Genomic DNA, 21,262 nt, shown 5'->3' on the forward strand with positions numbered 1-21,262 from the left:
CTTGATCCCTTGGCATCTGCCTGAAGGCAGCCACAGAGTAAGTCCAGTCCCCTCCCTGCAGCTACAGGTGCTTCGTGCCTTTGACAACAAGAGCCTGGGTAGACAACAGCCTTTAACCCCCATCAGAAAAGAAAGGGTGAAGCCATTTCTCTCTCAATCAGTTGTTTCCCTGCTCTTGGTACTGCTTAAAAATCACTCCAAATCACTCCTTCTGTAGCTCATTCTGCACAAGACGCCCTGCTGGGAAGAGAGTTTTCATGGAGAGCAACAGAAATCCCCATTTGCACTCCAAAGAGCCCACACTCCTGCAGGTGCCACTGCAATATGGTAAGTCAGCCTAATACTACAAAAAAGCCAAAGTGGTAGTGGATGGCAGCAGTCAGGAGCTTCTGTAAGGACAAACTGCAAGCCGTGCAGTGAAACGGCTTGGGAGCAGCAGCAAGGGGAAGAGGCTGCATTCATCTATCATGGCATCCTGGGTTGACTGGAGGGCTCGAAGCTCAGCTTTCTGTGGGGGGCTGAACTCCTGTCCATAGCAGATGCTCTTACCCATGCACAACTGGAGCTGCCTGGGGACTTCAACCCTCACCAACCCAGGTATTATGGAGTTCTCCAGTTTTCTTTCCCTGTTCCCATTGCTGCCACCCAATTCACCATCCAGCAACGAGGCAAAGGCATGCACAGGTTTCAGTATGTGTGTCATTTTTAATGCATTTATTTTTAGCTTGTTTTTGCGGCCGGTAGAGGATTCCACAGGAAATCCTGCAGCCAGGGGATCATGAAAAGCTCAGGTTCCCGATTGCGTTACATACGTTAACGGAGATGTGAGCTATATGTTTTTTATAAAAGGCAGCTATAAATACTTCCTCCAGCTGCACCCATATCCCCTCGTCCCTCTTCTCTTCACAACACCTGTTGACACTCGTGTACCAAATAAAGATTCACTGCTCAGTGGGGAGGAGACACCGTGGCTCCAGCCCTGCAGTGAGGCAAGCTGCATGGCAGCAGCACCTGGACTGTGAGAAGAGGGGCTTCTCTTGGTCTCCTATCAGTTCTGCAGGGAAGGTGCTGCTTAGGGTGCACACACCTGGAGGAAGCACCACTGGGAACCTCCCCTGTGGGTTTCAACCTCCATCCTAAAATCCTGCAAGCGTGATACAGCTGAGCAGGCTGTGAGGATGGCATGAAGTCCCTGCTCCAGTCTGGGCACAGTGGGAGCTCTGCACTGCTCTGGCCCTGGGTTTGTTCCAAAGTCCCTCCTGGAGCCAGGAGGGCTGCTGGATGGGAGCTGAGCTGAACTGGAGCCATTCAACATTTTGCCTTTCACAAATCGGTATTCACTGGTGAAAATGCAGCCGGTGACTGCACCATGAGACAGAGAGCACAGTGCAGGAGGGTTATTATAAAAATGTATTCAGTCTGAAGTTGAAGCCACTGGCAGTTTAGCCCATTGCTTGGAATGACCCTCACCTGTGTTCTGTGGAACTCTGGGGCAGAGACAGGTTGGAAGCAGAGGACATTGGCTCAGAGGTTCATTTATTGTCAGTGAAGGTCTCAGGTTTGGACCTGGCACTGCAGTGAAGTCTCTGGCCCAGAGCAGCTGAGGTTACACACCACAGGGCCTCCAGCCATGTGTGGTCTCCTGCACCAGAGGGGTCATACTTAAGGGGGCAAAGGAAAAGCAGCCTTTGCTATCTTCCGTCTGCTCCTCCCCACCCCTGTCAGGACTCCTGGCAGCCCTTTCAGCTGCAGCATGCTCCAAAAACGTGTGCAGGGTTATGTAAGACACGTACCCTGGGTGACTCACACGCCGTGCTGCGGCATGCAGCTCCCACATCCCTGGTGCACGCTCCCAGAGAGGCACACAGCCGTGGGACAGGCAGCCCGCGGGGCTGCACACAGCCACCTCAATGACCCACAAGGATCATCGAGTCCAACTCCTGGCTCCGCACAGGGCGACCCAAAATCCAAACCCCGTGTTTGAAAGCATTGTTCAAATGCTCCTTGTGACTCCAGGGACAGATCATCGGTTGGGACAAGTTAGAATAGCTGCACCGAAGGCAGTGAAGATGAGCAGATATTTTCCTGGTGTCTTGCCAGCTCTTGGTTCCTGTCCAGGGCTCCACACCTACCCCAGCCTACCTCCTGGTGCAAAAAATGCTCGGTTTGAGTCAGAGGATCCACAGCCTGGCTCATTAGCAGAAAGGAAACACAAAGTTAATGAAACTCTTCTTGTTTGTGCCTGCCAAGGATCCAGCTCCCAGTGTTCAGTTGCTCTGCAGTGGAGGGATTACATACTGGGGCTGACTCTCAGCTTCGGACTCCACTTTTAGACTGGTGTAAAGTCACAGTAACAGAGGCATCAGACTCATTATTTATGATACAGTTATAAATTACACACTTTTGCCCCCTCAGTCCGTAGCTAGAAATCACCACTTCCCACACGCAGCATATGCAATGTTTTATTTTTAAAAAATGATTTCCATCTTTCTAAGGAGTAAAGACAGAACACAAAAAGATGAATTAATATGACCTGTTATTAAGTTACAAAATGCTTACAAGCCCACAGGACCATTCAGTCTCCTCAGGAAAGCGAACTGCAGGGCCAGAAAGCTGCCAGGTGGAAAGCAGCAGAAGTGCCCACTCCAACGCACAGCTCCAGCTCCCAGCTGGGAGCCCAGTGCAGCCAACACTGGGATGTGGTGAGGAGGATCCAGCCAGCTGTTTGCTGGGATGAACGAGGCAGAATGACCCACACACGGTGTTCTAGCAGCTATGCCAGCACGGCCCTGATGAATGGATCCACATGAGCATACCCTGACTGCCAGCTGCCTCGTGGTGGTGGGCTGGATTGAGAATGGAAAGATGGCATAAGGAGCCAGGAAAGGAGAGGAGGGACACAGAGGGCATGGGAATGAAGGTGGATAGCTTCTCCACAATCAGATGTGTCCCCCACGGTAGTTGGGGTGAAAAAAAAATACTCCCATCTGCACTTCTCCTCTGCCGTCAGCTGAAGTCTGTTGGTCCCATATCTTGTGTTGGTTGAGATGCTGAGGATGCCAACCTTCTGCTGTGACAATCCCCATGCTGGCTTCCATCGTGCTTCTGCGTGATGGTCTCAGTGCTCCAGCTGTGCCCCATTCCCATCATAGAATCACAGAATCATAGAATAGCCTGGGTTGAAAAGGACCACAATGGTCATCTAGTTTCAACCCCCCTGCAATGTGCAGGGTCGCCAACCACCAGACCAGACTGTCCAGAGCCACATCCAGCCTGGCCTTGAATGCCTCCAGGGATGGGGCATCCACAACCTCCCTGGACAAATCCCTAATGTTGTTTGTTTCCCTGTAGCCCAGCAGTGCCCACGCATGCAAGTGGCCTCAAGAAGACTGAGGTTACCAAGTCAGCCACTCTGAAGTTAGGAAATGCAGGAGGAAGGCTGCCTCTGCATGTTTCTCATTTCATTATTTCCCCAAGGCTCCCTACCCTGGCTCCTCACTGAGCACAAAATGGATGGCGCCCACCTGCAGAATAACTGCTAAGCAAAAATCTGGCTTGAAGAGAGACCTGAAGTAGCCCTCTGTGAGCCCTAAAGCAGTTTAACTGCTGAGCTTAGGGTAAATTAGCCCACTCCATTGTGCTAATGCATGCATATTGCTCCTAGTAGAGACACCGGCTTCAGCTCAGCACCACCAGCACATCCCCGTGAACAGTGCTGTGATTTTCCGTTCTCTGTTCTCCAAGCTGCCCAACGTGCCAGCTCTGCCCTGTGGTTACAGCTGGTCACACAAACTTCCCTCTGGCTTCAGTGTCACAGGGCTTCATGGCTGCTGTTGGATTGAGCCCAGCTATGATGACACGAGGCAGTATAGCTGGGGAACAGAAATAAGGCAAGATTTGGGTCCAAAAGCGTTCCTGTGCCCCAGGAACAAGTCCCCTGCACCCTCACTCTTCCTCAGCCTTATCAGCTCCAGTAGCTAAACAAAGGGGATTTCTCTGCAAAGGCAATGGGATCTGTAATTAAAGCCTAGATCCTAATGCACAAGCACAGAAGCCACATGCTGGCTGATTTACTTTGTAGCTTTGAGAGCTTTAACGTAGGAGGGTTGTTGGGTTTTTCTTTTTCTCCTTTCTTTTTCTTTTTTTTGCATGCACGAGCAACATAAATAGAGCTTCATCTTTTATGCATTTTCTTGTGCCTTCCAGACCCAGAGCTCCTCTCTATCATTTGACATCGCTCCTTGTTTTGATAGATGCACTTACTGGAAAAAGATGTAAGGGTATTTTCATTGCAGTACATCATATTCACATGTATAAAATATTAAAAGCAATAGAGCTGAGCCCAAAAACAGTGCGGTACTTTACAAAATAGTATTAGACTTTTCCTTAGGTATTAGAGAAGGTGATAAATCCCCTTCTGTTATACAGTACAGCCCCCATGGGCTCCCAAGGGGTATGCGTGTGATACTTGCAGGTAGCAGGAGGGTCTATAGCAAAGACAGCAAGGTTATGTACGCACGCAGAGGGATATAAATATATTTATGTGTGTATATAGGTTCTTACATAGCATTTTTCAGCAGTGCTGCTCTCTGCAGAGCATGCATTTCCAATGCCCTGAACTGGGGTCTGTATTGCATCTTCACGGAGGACATGGAACATGGAGGACATGGAGCCACTGGCAATTACAGGATGTGGCAGTATATGACACACATGCAGCCAGTGGATGGCAACAACATGTTTTCACCGCCTTGAAACAAATACTTCAGAAGTTGATTTTAATATCTCTGGTTCTCTTTTGAAAAGCTGGCAGCCCAGGCCCTTGTATGCCCTCCAAACGTCCCCTTTCCACAGACTGTAGCCAGACTTAGGCCCAGGTGAGCTCAGGCTTGGTCTCAGGTGGTTGCAGCTGATGCCTTGGTCCTTCAGTATCATCCCCTGGGGACCAGTGCTCTGGCAGGTCAGATGAAGGATGCTGAAGGCAGTCAACATTAGAAAATAAGAACTCAGAGTTAAACTATCAAGGGTCACACCCTGTGTAGGTGCTCTTGGTTCATTCCTCCTTATGAGAGGAATGAAGTTATTCAAAAGGAAAATTCTTCAGGGTCAGCGTTTGGGTGTTTTTCCATCAGCCATTTCCCCATTCCTCAGACCCGTGTGCTTTTCCTGTCTGTCAGATCTTCCCTTCTGTCCCAAATGTTTCTTCCTTTCCTGCTGTCCCCAGCCACCCCCAGCCCCACTGCAGCTGTCCCACAAGCACCACACACTGCAAAGAGGCACGCTATTCCCAGCGCTGCCTTTGGAGTGGCTTCAGCCTCTCCATCGGCTATTGTAGATGAACAAAAGTGCTTTCAACAAAATTGTTTGAAAATAGGAACAAACATTTGCTGAATTTCCAAAAATTTGCAAAGTCCCTTTCATTCTGCTGACTTCCAGAGAGAGGAATCTCTCCTTTATTCAAAAACTCCTACAAAAGGTTGATATTCCAACTACTGGTTGCTCATCTTCATGGGTATTTGATTCTCTCTTCTTCCTTTTTTTCCACATCGTTACTGAAAAAAAAGCAAACAAACAAAAATATGGAAGGTTTCTAAAGCACTAAAGGTCATACCGCCAAATTTCTCAAAGCAACGTCACTTTGCTTTTCAAAATCAGCTTGAAAAATCTAAAACGATTGTGAATGTTTTCAGAAGCATTTAAAAGATCATCTCCTCAGAGATCAGGTGGCTCAAGCTGAAGTAGGCACACAGTAAGACCAGAATGACCAGAAAATAGGAAAACTTGTTTATAGGCACAAGATGTTAGTGGGAGAAACAGTAAGGGTGTTAATGGTCATATTAATGCCATGAGCAGCACCTCCTATAAATGGGTAAGGGAATGTTATGGTTGGCAATGCTGGTCAATGAGAGGAAGTATTTATAGGCTCAGTGGGATCCTATGCTTGCAAGGGTAAGTCCTGCTAGCAAGACTTACTGCTCTGCTGCAGAGAGGGGAGGTAGGTGGAGGTAGATGGTAGATTTCTCCTGTGGGAGAGGTGTACTTCTGGATGCTGACAGGGAAGGTTGGTCAGCCACGTCCCAGGAGAAGTAGCAGGCTAAAACAAGGGAGGGGGAGAGTGGAGGGAAGAAAAGCAGTGAATGGTAATTAAGGTAATATATTTGCAATCACATTTGCCCATAAATCATGCAAAGTCGAATAATGTGTAAAAAGAAAATTGATATAAGATATACAGAAAACTCTTCAGTTCTATGCCAGAGGTAGATTTTCTCTACAGAGAATACCTGCAGCACGCACAGACCTCACTGCCAGAAGGAATTATTCATGTATTAGGTTTATATAGCACAGAGCACTTCAAGCAAGGCACGCAGAGCCGTGCGATTCATGCAGACCACAGGGCTAATCCTGAAACGCTCACTGCCACCAGAAAAGGGGTGCTGTGCTGTGACTGGCACTCTGGCCCAGGCATACACAGAGCTGCAGCCTGCACTATCTGGGGCTGAGGATGTCCCACTGCTCCAAACCTGAGGCTGGGAGCACCAGCACCATGCCCTGCTCAGGTGTGCTCGCTGCAGCACAGCAGGGGGTTCCTATCCTCCCCAGTGCCTTCCAACACCTCTACAGATTAATACACTCGTGAGAGGATACAGGGCTTGTGGTTGTTATCTGTGTGTATTTGAGGGACAGTCCTCATTTTCAATTGCTGCTTTTTATTTCAGTAACAGTAAAACACTCCTAATTCATTTTGCTCTTTTCTTCTATGCATCTTGAAATCAGTGCTGTGCTTGGATGATAAAACATTCTCTCTCTCTCTAAAAGTGTTTTTATGTTCTTGTGTGATGTGAATTCTAATCAGGATTGTGGCAACAGCATTAATTTGATATTTTTCCAATTCAATTTGAAGCTGTTGACCTCCTATCAGACATTCTCAAATCAGCAGCTCATCTTTTCCTATGAAACAAGCCCAAATACGTTATGCATTTGTCATCTCCTCGATGTTCTGAAACTTAAAAAAAAAAAAGTGATGATGTTACTACATATCTACTGTAACGGTGGGGATGTTTCTTCATTTCCTGGGTTGCTGTCAGCATTTGAGGAGAATGAGAAGCAAAAGGTGGTTTAGTGCTAGAAGAGCAAGAGTGCTGTGAAGCCCCATGCTGGGCACAGTACACCAAAACTCTCAGTCCTGTGCAGTCTGTACCTGGTCTGCCATAAATCTTTTTCTTTACATCATGCACACATTTTTAAAAGATCCTTTGTAGTTACAGCACTATATTGTAATACAGAAATTCGAACATGAACAGGAAAAGTACATCTTCCTGTGCATTTGCAAATGTTGTTCATGACTGTAACATCAATTCTTTGTTCAGAACCCCCCTTGCTTCAGTAGAATCTAACCTGTGCTTGGCTTTGTCAGGTAATTATCAAAGATGTGTTCCCTCACACATCAATGCAAGGCAGAAGATGTGTGCAGCCACTGGTGACTTTCTGGGCTCTGGGGAAGCTCCAAAGGAAAGCAAAGGAGAAAAGAAAGATATGACTATTTAGAGGCTTGTCTCTGACAGGAGTCCCAGCAATATAATGAAATGACTCATATGGATCTCGATTAACAAAGAATTAAGGGAGAGAAATGTAATTAATGCCAATCAACTGGATTTTATGGGAAGAGACCCTTTCTAACAGACTTGTTATCATTTAGAGGAGCATGCAAGATTGAGTGATAAAGATAAGAAAGCTGATGAAAAACACCGTGACTCCTTTAAGGCCCTCAACTTGTTGCTGCAGAACATGCTGATTGAGAAACCAGAGCTATGGAAACCACAGTGACATTCATCAAGCATCAAACTGCTCGCCCTTGCAGCACTGCAGTGTCCCAGAAGGGTGCTGGGACCCCTTGTCTGCTCAGCAGCCCCCAGCTCTGTTTTGACACCTCAGTCCTTGCACCCCATCTTTTGCTCAACCCCCACCTGTTTTTTTTCCTCTCAGTTATTCTCCCTCCAGCCTTTCCCCACCCCAGGCTGTGTGTTTTCTGAACACTCAAGGTAGCAACTTCTTTTTATCAGCAGAAAAACATAATGCAGGACTATAGCCCAGCACATCTGGTTCTTGGCTTGCACCAATGCATATCTGTATCAAGGGCCATAAAGGAACAGAAAGATTGACCAATAAGCCTTGCAGCTGCCCCCAGAATGGAGAAAGGATTGAAAATTAAAAGATGGCATTGAGGCAGAACAAAACTGTTTGCAAAATTTTAGGTAAGTGACACACATTTTAATATGGCCAAAGTTAGAAATTCTGCTTGTAGGAAAAAGAAAGCGTACTTACAAGATGGGGGACTCTGCATGGAGGGGAAGGTCAGTGATATTGAAAGGGCATGTGAGTCACAGTAACATGAATTTCCAGAGTTCAGTTACTGTATCTGAAAGGGCTAAATGGGTTCTTCAACTGTGGCATCAGCAAAATAAGTTATTTCACACCTGTATTTTGGTTTTGCATTATTACAGCTGGAATACCATGCTCATGTCTGGTATCCATGGCAGAAACAGAGTGATAAGGTGTCAACGAATCAGAGAAAAGTGTGCATGCTAACACTTAGAGAATTGAATAGGATTCGTTTTAATGACAGCCTCCAGAATTTAAATCTCTTTGGCAAAACCCAGCCCCTGGGGCTTACTGTGGGCCCTGGGAACTTCAGCTGAGCTGCGTACTTTCCACTAGCCTGTCGACAATTTTAGATGTTCCTTTTTGAACAAGCGTGGGCTTGTTCATTTTTAGATAACCTGTGCCCAAAAAGCCTGGGATTCATCTCCCCGCTACCAAACAATTGCTTCCCGCTGACACTCAGGCACACCAATTATTAATTTGCACTTGAAAATATTACGTGTGCTGGAGTCATCTATTCTTTCCCCATCATTGTGAATGGAGTCTTTGATTCAGTATTAACCACACAGGAAACAGTGTAGGAGGAACAGTAACGTGCCTGACTCAGATGGCAAGGCACCCGAACGGATCTGTGTTTAAGATGCAGCCCTGCTGGGGTTATGCACTAGCAGGAATAGAAGAGGTTGTTATAAAACACCTAGGCTAGCTTCAAACATAGGGTCAAGTTCAGAGCATGGCTGCCAACCGACTGCTTCTCCTTGTGTTTCTTTCATAGCCCGCAAGGCATCAGGTTTATGGAAAGCTAAGGAGGTATTTTCATTTCGCTTTTCACAACACTGACCCAGCGCCAACCCACCAGAACAACACTCTCACCCAGCTCCTAGGAGCAGTGTGATTCTGCCCCAGACCCCACGAGCCAAGCAGATGGAAACAGTGGTGGAAATAGTGCAGTTCATGCACTGAACAGCAATCCCATCATGAAGGTTCACCTCTCACACATTATGCTACATGGCTCTGCCATGCACCGCTTGTCTGGCCCGACAGGTAAGGAATTACACGAAGCTTGCAATCCAGAAGCCACTACTGCTCACTCCTGTTTTCTCATATTCACAGCCCAGTGCCTGAGCTCTCTCATGCCTGAGAAACAATGAGCAGTTGCACTGCCACAGCCATCCTGCCGTCCCCAAAGACCCTGAGGGGAAAGGCAAGATTGGAAGTGAAAACTGCATGGATGAAAAGAGGAAGTTAACACATTAAATCTCATCCCACCTTTTGGATCTCATTCCGTGTTGGCATGACAGCATGGATACAACATTGAGAAGGAAGATCTTTTCTCTTTCCATTGTTTTCTCTGCTGTCAAAACCACATGTCAGCCTGGCCTTGCAGGGTTGCACTTGGGCCTCATCATATGAGCAGGGACTATTGATTCAGCTCATAGACAGTAATCAGTACTTTTCTATCAATAGCTTTTCCATCACCATTATTGAAATCACACATTTCTCCTTCCTATCATAAAACACTGTTAAGTTTTCATATATTCTATGGAATTTAAAATTTGAAATACAAATACAAATAACGATATCAGTTTCAGAGGTAACCCTGATGATGAAATGGTTCTTAAAACCATTCACTGCATGGAATTATTTTAGAATTTCACATAATCATGAAATCATGAGATGACCTGGGTTGAAAAGGACCATAATGATCACCTAACAACAAGATATTAGAATAAGAAGGAATAATACTGGGTACATTACTGTAGCTTTTAAAATGCATTTTGTAAAGGCTTGAAGAAACACAAGTGACATCAGGGTTAATAATTATCAGCCTAAACTGATATTTTTGTGTAAATGAAAATGATTTCATATTTCAGCAGATTCCCAGGTGGTGTATTCTGTCATAGCTGCAGAGCAGGATGAGGCAGCTCTACCAATTACATTAGCTGATCCTCTACTTGCCTCTACCAGCTGATGTCTTCCAGTCCTCAGCCTCTAAAGCGAGGTGAGGGGAATATAATTACCTAAGTCAATTCTGCATATGTAATCCTTTTTGCAGAATTAAGACTGAAACCTCACACATTTGAATAACTTAAAATTAATCCTTACATTCCGTCCAGCATTTTTAATCAATTCCATCATTTTTGCTCTGATCACAATGTTAAAGTTAGTATTTACTATGCATGTGCAATGTACTGTTCAGAGATTTAGTGACTGCTGCAACTTTTAGCATTCAGAAGAAAAAAAAATTGAAATGCTTCATCATAATGATGTTGTTTTGAATCATATTGTTTTCTTTTGTTTTCTGTGTGTGGCGATAGCCAAAAAACTGACATAAAAACGGCACCTTAACTAAGCTGCTTCCTGTGTGTCTTTGAGTCATATTCTCCAGATCCGCTGACAAAAACAAGTTTTTACAAGTGTTAGCACTGTAGCGGCTGTGCAGCTCGAAGCACAAGTTGTATCTTATCCTGGATAATGTGCAAACATTGTCATTGGAGTTCCACTGTCACTATCGCCTGTGATGGCACACAGAGAACTAGGAAAATACAATTGGATTATCAGATTCCTGAGTTTTCAGAACCTTTAGATAGATAGGGAAAAAATCATCTTCTGATTATGAATGCAGCTTAAGTAGTACCTGATATTACACAGAATACTTATGGGCAACAAAGAAATAAGAAACCCATGCAATTTTTTTTTTTTTTTTAAAGTATGTCTAAAGTTCTAAGAAAATTTATATGCTTCACCTGTCTGAACATGAGAAACAGAATATAGCCAGAATTAAATGAAACAATAAAGCAGCTGCTCTGTCGTTTGTTATCCCCTGTGCAGGTTTTGCTGCATGGAACTGCCAACACAAATCAATGTTTCCCATTACTGGTGATAAAACAACAAAATGAGCTGCTGTTATTTTTTGTGGTCTCAAGCACTTTCTTCAAAAGTTCTTGTTTCAACATCACTTTGCCAGTCAAAAACATCACTCTGAAATAAACAAGCATTCCTTTCCCCACAACCTCCCCTCCTCTGTCACCTGCTCTCAGCTTTGTTTAATTTGGGTAATGTTAAATGTGGGCTTTACCCAAAGTAATAACAGAACTTCTATTGGATGGACAGGCCTAGGAGTTTCACCTGACCACATATAATGGGATAGTTTGGATTTATCTGCACCCCAGAATAACAACGCAAGTTTGTATAGCCCTATACTTCAGTGTCACTTGATGTATGTTTGTACATACAAACAGCACAGGGGAACTCAACACACACTCTGAAAATCACTCCCAGGCTTTGGTGCTGGCAGTTCAGCACTCCCATGTCAGCTGCAGTTCCCACCAATGCAGGATGAAAGCATTCATCTGGTTAACAACTAAAGTAAACTTCTACCTATTTTTACTTTTTCTGACTCTATCATAAGTCAGTTACCATTCTTTATAAACAAATTGTAAAGAACACCTTCTGCTGGCAGCCGAAAATGAAGAAGCAGCCATGTGGCAAAAGCAGCAAGCCAGGAGATGTGGGTACTCCTGGCTCTGCTAAGACTGACCTTGACACATCAGAGAGACACAACCCCCTCTCTGTTTCCAGCACAAAGGGTCCTGCCTGCTATGGAAGGAGAGCAGCTCTTATGTAAAATGAGTTTATGTGCACATGGATATATATATATATACACACACAAACACATGATAAGTTCATGATTGGATTAGTGGTCTTTTCCAACTTAATGATACTATGAAACACAAAAACAAGGGGTAAATATTCTTCAAGTTACCCAAAAAATTCCTGTCACTGACATAAAGGAAGGTGTCGTCTTGGCTTGAGACCAAGAAGGACATGAGTCTACTGAGTTTCTTCTTCTATTGGTTATGTGTGTGAAGTTTGGTAGTCTTGATGATAAAGTAAAGTAACAAGACAAACAGCTTTTTAATTGGATAGTGCTCAGAAGCTACCTATCCTTGCTAGTGTCTCTGAAAGTAGGAAAATATCACCTACATTGCAGGATGGATTTCAAGGCTAAGCTGGTAAATATTTATAAGACAGATGAAGTTTGCCAGATAAACTATGCTTTAGAAAGACAAAACGTTATCGCTATGCTGCGGGATCTCCAGAGATGACAAACTGCTGCAAATTCCATCCAATCCCACATTTATTTCTGCAGAGATTTTCTTCTGCCTTTTCTCTATAAAAAAATAACAGAAATAGGTCTGTTTCTAAGCTAACTGTACAATCAATAGGTGTACAAAGGTTAGTAAGATTATCAAGATGGAAAGATAATCAAAATAAGTGAAAATACTCACCGGTATCAAAGGCTCACAGTAAACCCCACAAGGAGCAATCTCCAGAAAGAGAACCTTCCTCAGTGGCAGTAACACTTAAATGGGATCTAGGAGAGGTGGAGCCAGGCTCCACCCCTTCTGGTAGCACAGGTGAATTGCCTTCAGTTGTGCCCCCGTGGCTGACTCATTGCTTGCCTCAGGTGGTCAATCAGAGGTTCAGGCCATGATCAACAGTTCCCATACACTAGCTATATATTGAATACACAAAGATTACTTCTTTTTCCTATTCTTATTAGATCCACTCATGACTACATCAAGATCTTAAGCTGTGATAGGATAGGGGAAATGGCTTCAAACTAACAGAAGGGAGATTTAGACTCAAAACAAAAGGATGTTTCTTTTACAGTAAGAGCGGTGAGGCACTGGCACAGGCGGCACAGGCTGCCCAGGGACGTGGTGCGTGCCCCATCCCTGCAGACAGCCAAGGTCAGGCCGGAGGGACTCTGAGAACCTGATGGAGCTGTGGGTGTTCCTGCTCATTGCAGGGGGGTTGGAGTAAATGGCCATTAAAGATCCCTTCCAACTGCAATGGTGCTGCAGTTCAATGAACTTCCTTGTGTTCTTGACTGCAGTGACTTCTGGGCAGAAGCAGCACGTTCTGAGGGCTTCTGCTCTCCAGCAAGTGACCTTTAGAGCTGCAGCACCTCGGAGCCTGCGTGTGCTAGGTCAGAGCCAGCAGCCCCAGGCTTTAAGCACACGTGAGCTGCCCTCACCACACGTGCACGCTCCTCTTTGGAGCCAGGGATGAAGCAGGATAGCAGCAAGACGCTCAAGGCCCAAACCCGCTCTGCACGCAGCGGTGAGGCTCCCTGACCGCGAGCAGCCTTGCTTCGCCCCACAGACGGGCAGCGGGTCCGTCCCTACATCCCCACAGCCTCTTTGCGGACGAGGGCTCGTATTCAGCGACACGTTCCCACCGACGTTCCTTCACGCCCCGTCCATTCCCCCTCCTTCACACCGCTCCCACCCACCCCAACCCCCCTCCCGATTCCCACCCGAGGCCACATCGAGGAGGAGCCCGCTCAGAGCGGCACAGGGAGCGGCAGAGCCCGGCTCTTCCCCGCCCCGCCCCGCCCGGCCCGGCCCCTAGCAACACGCCGCCGGCCTCCTCGCCCCGGCCGGGCGCGGGGCGGGCCCTTCCGGTTCATGTCGGAGCTGGGCTCGGCGCGGAGGAAGCCGGGCGGCCATCTTGGCTCGTCAGGGAGCGGCGGAGGGGCGGGGGGCGGCTGGCAGCGAGCGCGGGAGGGAGGACGGGAAAGAGAAGCGGACGGGCAGTCGGCGTCCCCAGCCCGCCGGCGGCCCGCGGGGTGCCGGCCTTAACGGGGCGCGGGGCGGGATGCGAGGAGCGGCGGCGGCGGCGGCCCGGTGAAGCGGGGGCAAAGAGCAGGGAGCCCCCCCGGTGGGCGGCCTGCGCTCCGCCGCCGCGGGGCCGGCGAGACGGGCCGAGCCGCTCCGCTTCCCCGGCAGCCCCTCCGCCGTCCCCTTCCCCCGCCGCCACCGCCCGATGAGGCGCCGCCGCTGAGCCCCCCGCCCGGCCCGGCTGAGCGTAGGATGAGCCCGCGGCAGGCGGAGGGCGAGAGGCCGCCCCGCGCCCTCGGGGGGATCTAACGCGGCCGCGGAGGCGGGGGGACACGGAGCGACGCCGCCCCCCGGCACCTCGTCCTTCATGGTGGCTCTCTGCGCCCGACGCCTCCCAGCAGAAGCGCGGCCCGGCCCGGCCCGGGGGTGGTGTGCGAGTGCGAGTGCGCGCCGCGGGCAGCGCTGGTGCCCGAGCGAGGGAAAATGTCCACTCGGACTCCATTGCCCACGGTGAACGAGCGCGACACCGAGAACGTGAGTACCGCGGGCGGGGGGACGTCGCCCCGAGCGCCGCCTGCCTCCGTCCCCGGGCTGGCTTATCCTTACGTTTATTCTCCTCTCTAGCCCGTTGAGCGCTGCGTGCCTCCCGGCGGCCTGCTCGGCTCTGCCGCTGCATCGCGGCGTCTCGCAGCAGCGGGGCCGCCCGGTCCCTAACGCGGCGGAGGAGGAATCCCGCCCCGGTGCTGCGCGCTCGGTGCCCGGAGCGGCCGCGTCGCCCCGGAGCGAGCAGATGGCGAGCGCTGAGCGTCGGGAGGGGTGGGCGAGGTGACCTACATAAAGGGCCTCTTCCCCGCTGGCGTGCGGGGTTCTGCACGGCGGTGACGCTGTTGGGCTCCGTCACCTGTGCCGATGGCACGAAAAGGTCCGTTTTATTGAAATCCGCTTCCGATCCAGAGAGCCTGTTCCTTTTTAATTATTTTTTTCTTAGGTTTTATTGACCAGATCGAGCCGAGCCGCTGTGTTAACAATCGCACAGGTCGTAGGCTACAGGGGAAAAAATAGAGGTGGTACCGTGTGAGCAGGCAGCCAAAAATGAAGCTGGGTGGGAGCCTCCCTTTTTGCAAATAAGAACTGTGCTGCTTCTGTGTGAAAACTTACTTGATCCCAGGGTAATCCTGTCTGAGCGTTTTTCTCCTTTATTGCTGGGGGAAAACGCAGAGGCTGTGCAGAAGGGAGTTGTCAGTTGCCGTCGCCTGAAATGAGTCGATGGGTGAACTTGGTATTGAGCTTTCTGTAAAGGCTCTCGGGGGCTCTATGGAGATGAGATGCTTAACTTGACAGAGGAGGGTTTTTGTGAGGGCTTGCGTATGTATCTGACATAAAAGGTGGAAACTTTGGTTACGGATCAGGAAAAACTGTTGGATTGTTCAGCCCATAAATAGTCCAAGGAAGGTGATGGTTGCCCCATTGTTCAAAACAAGACCAGACAAAGCACTGGAAAACACGCTGCGTGGAACAATTACTGCATTACGAGGGATTTGGATTTTATTGACATAATAGGCACTTCTAACTTCTGTGATCTTTATTTGTTTTAGCACTAGATGCAACCTGCAGGCTAAGGGCTGCGTTGAACAAAAAGCCAACTAAGCATGTTTGGTTGTAAAATCTCAGTGAGCTTCCTGCCTTGTGGAAGAAAATAATTAAAGTGCTATGTGGCTCTTCCTATGCCGTGGGGAGAGGTGATGCAGCACACTCCAGAAAATACAAAGTTTATTCAGATAATTATTTTGTCTGTAAGTAAACCTTACTGAGACTTTGGAGCTCCAGGTATGTGCATGGAGGCCTTCCAGTAAATCCTTTTAGGTACTGCTTAGATAAGGTTCTCCAGCGTGGTTAACTCCAACCCCACTACGGCTAGCTTAATGGTAGAAAGACTTAGCGTGTGCTTGATGAAATGCATTATTCACAAGCAGAGTGTTTTAGCACTTGAAGTTAGGCTTTACATATCTTCCACTTAAGGCACCTTGTTCTCACTTCAAAATGTTGGTCTGACACTTCTCTTTAGTCATCTCCATAATTTAACATACAGGGGTTGTCTGGCTTGCAGATGAGTCGCCTTAGGTTTTGATTAAGGCATATCTTTCAACTGCCGTGCTTTGGCTGGTGACCACAGAAATACCTGTAGGTAGTGATATTGGCAGGAAGCGACCAACATGAGTTGCTTCCAGATCCATTGCAGCCATCCCACAGTACAGTGCTGCAGCCCTCTCTCATGTTCTGGCTGTTGGTGATCTACGACTTCACCAAAGCACAGACTTGTTTGGCCTTTTTAAAATTTCAATCCGCATTTAGTCTGGGTGAATTATACATAGGGCTGGAAATGGATACAAAATTAACTGTTTTATTTTTAAATACAAAATGTAGCATTTTTGATGTGTCAACTAATTGTTCTTTCAGCCTGAAGCTGAATGCTATGTTTTCACAGGTAAACGGAACTCTAGATTTTTCTTCCACTTAAGAGAAGTTAGTTAAGATTCATAGGACTCTTTGAAGTTCAGATGGCTTAAGAAGTGCCAAGGTGTTCAGCCAGCCTTTGGGGCATGGCAGTGGACCCTCCGAATGCTGTTTGGATGATTACCACTGCTGAGAAAGCCTTGGCTGATGCTGAATGTGGTTTAAGTGAGCTGATCATATTTTATCCATGCCTATACATGCAGTTTTTAATGTGGAGTTAGCCTCCAGAATGATGGTGCACGTAAATTATCATTGTCTATACTTGCAGTTAACCACGTTCAGCACTTGGCAGTTCCTGCTAAATAGACAAGGTCTAATTGTCAGCACTTGATTTTTTTTCTTTGAAGGCGGTGGATACCACTTCTTACTGAGATGCTTCATGCACATACTGCTGAAGTGGAAATGCTGTCACAGTGACTTTCTCCCAGAGCCACTGGCAGCCATCAAGCTGTAAGTGCCTCAGATGAAAGAATTTGGCGAGGAGTCACCTGGTGTTGAGAGGAAAGGCATCCCAGATGATCTGTGATCATAGGAACTTCACACTTGGGCAGTTGGGAGCTGGCTGTTTGCCTGCAAATGAGCTGGCTGCTCACCACAAAGGTGGAACAACTCCTCACTGGTGATGTCTTTCACAGCAGTGGCTGCCAGCTGCTCCGGGGACATGAGTGAAGGAGAGGATCTCAGAATTGTCTCCCCTTCTCTTCTGCCATCTGCAGAATTGTGTTCTGCATGTAGGAGAAGCGGCATAGACCTTCATCCAAAACTGGAAGTGAAGGTCAATGTAGAAGAAGGACCTTTAGGGAAAGAAGGATGAGCAATCCTGTTTTAATAGTGACGAGGGGAGAGAAGATCCATGGAGGAAGAAAGAGTGTGGAAACACAGTGAGAAAGGATGGTAGATAGTGTAAAAGAGGAGGCACAGAGGATTGTGCATATGACAGAATGGAGGACAACCAGGGACAAAGAAATAGGGGCAGGAGGAGTGAGATCCTGGAGAACAGGACAAATACAAATAAAAATTCCCAAGGAATGGCAAGATGTTAGGGAGAGAACTGTAGATAGAAAGAAGGAAATACAGGTGGTGTGGAAGGTTAGTTTGATTTTTTTTTTTTTAAGAGCATGAAATAGCAAAGTTTTAGACTAAAGAATTTAATTTGAACCTCTGTGTTAGTTACACAGCTGTGTTTCTGAGGGGAAGAGAAGGTAATGTCAGTGCTGCAGACTGTTCTGAATTCCAAATGTAAGTAACTTGAGTAAAAGCGAGACTAAAATGTGCTCTTATCTCCATGACTGTGCCTAATGTGAAAAATTTGCTATTGAAGAACGCCAGTGTGATGGCAACTGTGCTTGTACAAGCCTATACAAAAGGATTCTGTGCAGGAAAAGTGTCCCATTGAATTTTTTATTTAAAAAAGATTTTGTAAAGTTGAGAATAGATTCAAAAATTTACTTTTAGGATACTGTAAAGCTTAGTGCTGCCTCTTGATTTATTATTACCAGTTAGGTACAAAATGCATTAGAGCATTTGCAGACAGTAGACAAGCTGGCATTATTCTATATATTATTTATCAGACTTCTCCTATTACGAGTAGGTCTGTAATCAGAATGCTTTCCTCCATGGTGTGGTTCTTTAAGAAGGGGATGATGAGGGCAGCATGCCTGTGCTGATCACAGTTGTGGATTTTCTTCTACAGGGACAGCTATGACAGTTCTCTCATATTTTTCACCAGTATAAAAGTTCTGAGTTAAATTGAGTGAAGGTGGCAGAATACCTAGAAATGGAATATTTTTTATCAATTCATCTGGGATGTATTTTTATTCTATTTTTGTTTTATTTTTATTATTTATAAAATTTTCACAGAGCAGAAATTTTTTTTTGTACATTTCTTAGTGCCTAGGATACCTGATAGCCTGGTACCATGCTGGTTGTACTCAAGAACAACAACAAAAAAACCAATTAGGCTGTGTATTATTGCAGTCAAAAGGGGACAGTTGATGCTTCTGCCCTGCTGAACAACCTGTGCTGTATCATCTCATCACTGTCAGTTCCTCCGGTGTAAAGCTGCTGTAGGAATCGGCTTTGGCTGCCCTTTCCTACCCATGGTTTGTGTTGGTGCTGATAATCACAGAGCTGTACAAGTCTGGTCGGCTCTGTGATCTGACTGAAATGAATCCTTTAAAACAGTGGTTTTATTCCCGTTTTGTGTGGCTGTAAATACTGACACAAAGGAGAAAAGAGAACCATCTAGTTCAGATGGGAAAGGCTAGAAACATGTCTTAGAATTTTGGTTCTTTGATTTAAGCCAGCCTAAAGGCTAAGACAACTTAAAATAGGGTTGTTTTTTCTTTCAAACAAATGACTGCAGTGGTGCACCATTCAGATTGTGTTCTCGTGCTTCTACAAGCTCACATTTTATTTATCTTTTACATTGTTTCAGTAGCTCAGAAAAACAGAACGTGGGACCTTATGCCAGAATTAGAAAATCAGACTCGGTGTTCCTGTGTTTTATTTATTAGTACCTCTCAGTGTGGCTTATTAGAAGAAGCAGTCTGTAGAACAGAACACAGCTACGGAAATTACTGAAAGAAAACTGAAAGAGCAGATCTGGTTTATAATATCCAAAACTTGGTAGACTTCCTCCTAAGATTTCTTTCCAGTTCATTCACCTGCCAGATTCTCTGTTTTAATTCTAGTTGAGGAACATTCCTGTTGATGTGAGCAGACAATCCCCAGTGACCACACATCACAGGTGACTTAAGCCTGAGGAATTCTAAGAGTGGAGGCATTTGTCTCTCTAATCTCCATTTCGTGTGATATTTAAATAGCATGTGTCTGCAACTTCCTCCTCCGCCAAGCAATGCTGCCTTGTTGATGGCAGCCAGATCAGAGATGGAGGTGGCTTTGGTTTTGGTTTGTGTTGAATCAAGGTTGGCTCTGCTTAATGTGGATATCATCAGCCTCTAAAAATCATTGTGTGTGTATGGGGAATAGAGGCCTATTGCTGCTAAGGCATAGGCCTGAAAGATCCTGAGTACTCCTGTGATAACACTGCTGTCAGCCTCCCAGGCGAAACCCTCAGGTTAGTAAGAATTCTTGGCCCATAAAGCAGCAGCTCATTGAGCTCTGTGCGTATGTGTACATATAAACAGAAATTAACTTTCAAATAAAATTTGTTCCTGCAGGGTTAAAGCCTAAACAGAATTCTCTATCTGCAAGCTCAGTGTGGTCTTTGAAAACTGACTGTGAGGGTTTTTTTTGTTTAGCATGTAATTACTGACAATGATGATTCTGGAAACGACTTACTTGGCAGTATTGTTGATGAAGGTTAGAATATGGTTGGCTCTTTAGCTACTGTTCCCCAGGCTGATGTCAATAAATATACGTTTTAATCAGCAATAAAGAAACGTTGGCTTGAAAGATATGGTAAATGTCAGATCTTGATAATGTGAAGCAACAAAAGAGCTTTTAAAAAGCTTTTCTGACCGGCCCCAGACTTATCTTTTTGATTGTATAAGCAGGATTTCTTCACTGCTGTTGTTCAGTGCTAATCACGGAATTACAAATTCCCTCTTTCATACATTGTATGGAGTGTGACCCAAACAGTATCAAATGCATCAACACAGCCTGTCGTGGTGAGAGGTGAAGGACTTTAGGCTGGAACCCACATGTCGGAAGGGCAGCCTCTGTCCCTTGCCAAAAGCTGTAGTGTGCACTGTCAGCTCTGTCCCACCCTCATCTCTAGGGTGGTGGTGTCCAGCTCTGTCACATACCTTTAGCACAGGCTGGCTGTGGCCAAAATTTGCAAGTGTCTTAGAGCTGAGTGCGAGCCCCTCATTAGCAATATTTCCTCTGAGAAGTAGGGAGGTCCCTCGTACATCAGTCTGTGCCACCTGCCTGCTGCCCCATGTTGGGAGGAGGTTGCTGTGCTAGGCTGTTTGTCGCTGCCTTGGCCTCTCTCACTACTGGTTTTTGCCCTCCTTTCTTCCTGTCCTCCACTCACACCTGTAGGAAGAACTGGGAATGTGTCTCATTTATTGAGGTATTTATTGTATTTACTCTTAAGGTTCTCTTTAAACCAGTTCTTTGACAAATGTGACCTAATTAAACTGGCCATTCATTTTCCCAAACTGTCATACCAGATAAATAAATGAGTACAACAGCAGGCCAAGAGCCGTGCAGCGAGTCCTCCACCTTTTCACAGTGGAAGCATCCAAATTAGCATTTCCAATTCTTTGCCGACTACACTGTATTTACAGAAGGTCTCTTTATTTCTTGCTGAGTCCTGACCCTCTCAGTTGTTCCACTTGATCCCAGCAGCCACAATGGCTATTGCTCAGTGAATAAATCTGCTGTCGTGGGCTGGTAACTGCAGTGCCATGTCGGATAGCGTTTGCCTTTGTAAGACAGCATTTAAAATTTCATGAGATGGAAGCCGTGGCCGTTGTTCCTTAAGATTGATTATGTAGTGAGCTAATTTAAAAACTACCTTTTAAAGATATGTGATGAAGCCCAAGAGTTATGCATACGTAAGCACAGCATAGTGGGCCTGACAAAGTCCATCCCCCTCCGTGTCCTGCTTTGTGCACTGGTCAATGGTGCAAGGGAATTAAATACCTTACTGCTATCTTCCTATTGTGTAATACAGGAAAATAATGTGATATTTTATAATAAACAATGATTTAAAGATTGAGTACTGATTTATATATAGATAATTATGGCCAAGTGTTTACCATGAAACCTCT

At 46.3% G+C, this 21,262-nt stretch overlaps 1 protein-coding gene and 1 long non-coding RNA gene across 19 annotated transcripts in view; one reads left to right on the top strand and one right to left on the bottom strand.

Moving 5' to 3' along the window:
* Positions 1-2,507: 2,507 nt before the first annotated feature.
* LOC116228824 (uncharacterized) lies at positions 2,508-14,830 on the bottom strand. Of its 4 annotated transcripts, none has more exons than XR_016467068.1 (4): positions 14,613-14,830; positions 7,393-7,498; positions 5,971-6,091; positions 2,508-5,549 (listed from the first exon to the last, which is right to left on the bottom strand). It is a non-coding gene; the product is annotated as an uncharacterized LOC116228824 (long non-coding RNA). The 4 variants fall into 4 exon arrangements; XR_016467067.1 differs by lacking the exon at positions 14,613-14,830 and adding an exon at positions 12,669-13,666; XR_004166877.2 differs by lacking the exons at positions 7,393-7,498; positions 14,613-14,830 and adding an exon at positions 12,669-13,666.
* Positions 13,826-21,262, top strand: part of MARK3 (microtubule affinity regulating kinase 3) — a 61,916-nt gene continuing 54,479 nt past the window's right edge. For 3 of the 15 annotated variants that reach the window (XM_090141697.1, XM_031592943.2, XM_090141696.1), the window contains exon 1: positions 13,833-14,540. In XM_090141697.1, coding sequence (XP_089997823.1) covers positions 14,490-14,540 — 51 coding nt within the window. In that variant the 5' untranslated portion in view covers positions 13,833-14,489. Of the gene's footprint in view, positions 14,541-21,262 lie in introns of all 15 variants that reach the window. The other 12 variants (XM_090141689.1, XM_090141687.1, XM_090141690.1 and 9 more) reach the window with 8 other exon arrangements.

The sequence above is a fragment of the Phasianus colchicus genome, chromosome 5, assembly GCF_987193195.1.
Source record: "Phasianus colchicus chromosome 5, bPhaCol1.hap1.1, whole genome shotgun sequence".
NCBI classification, from domain to species: Eukaryota; Metazoa; Chordata; class Aves; order Galliformes; family Phasianidae; genus Phasianus; species Phasianus colchicus.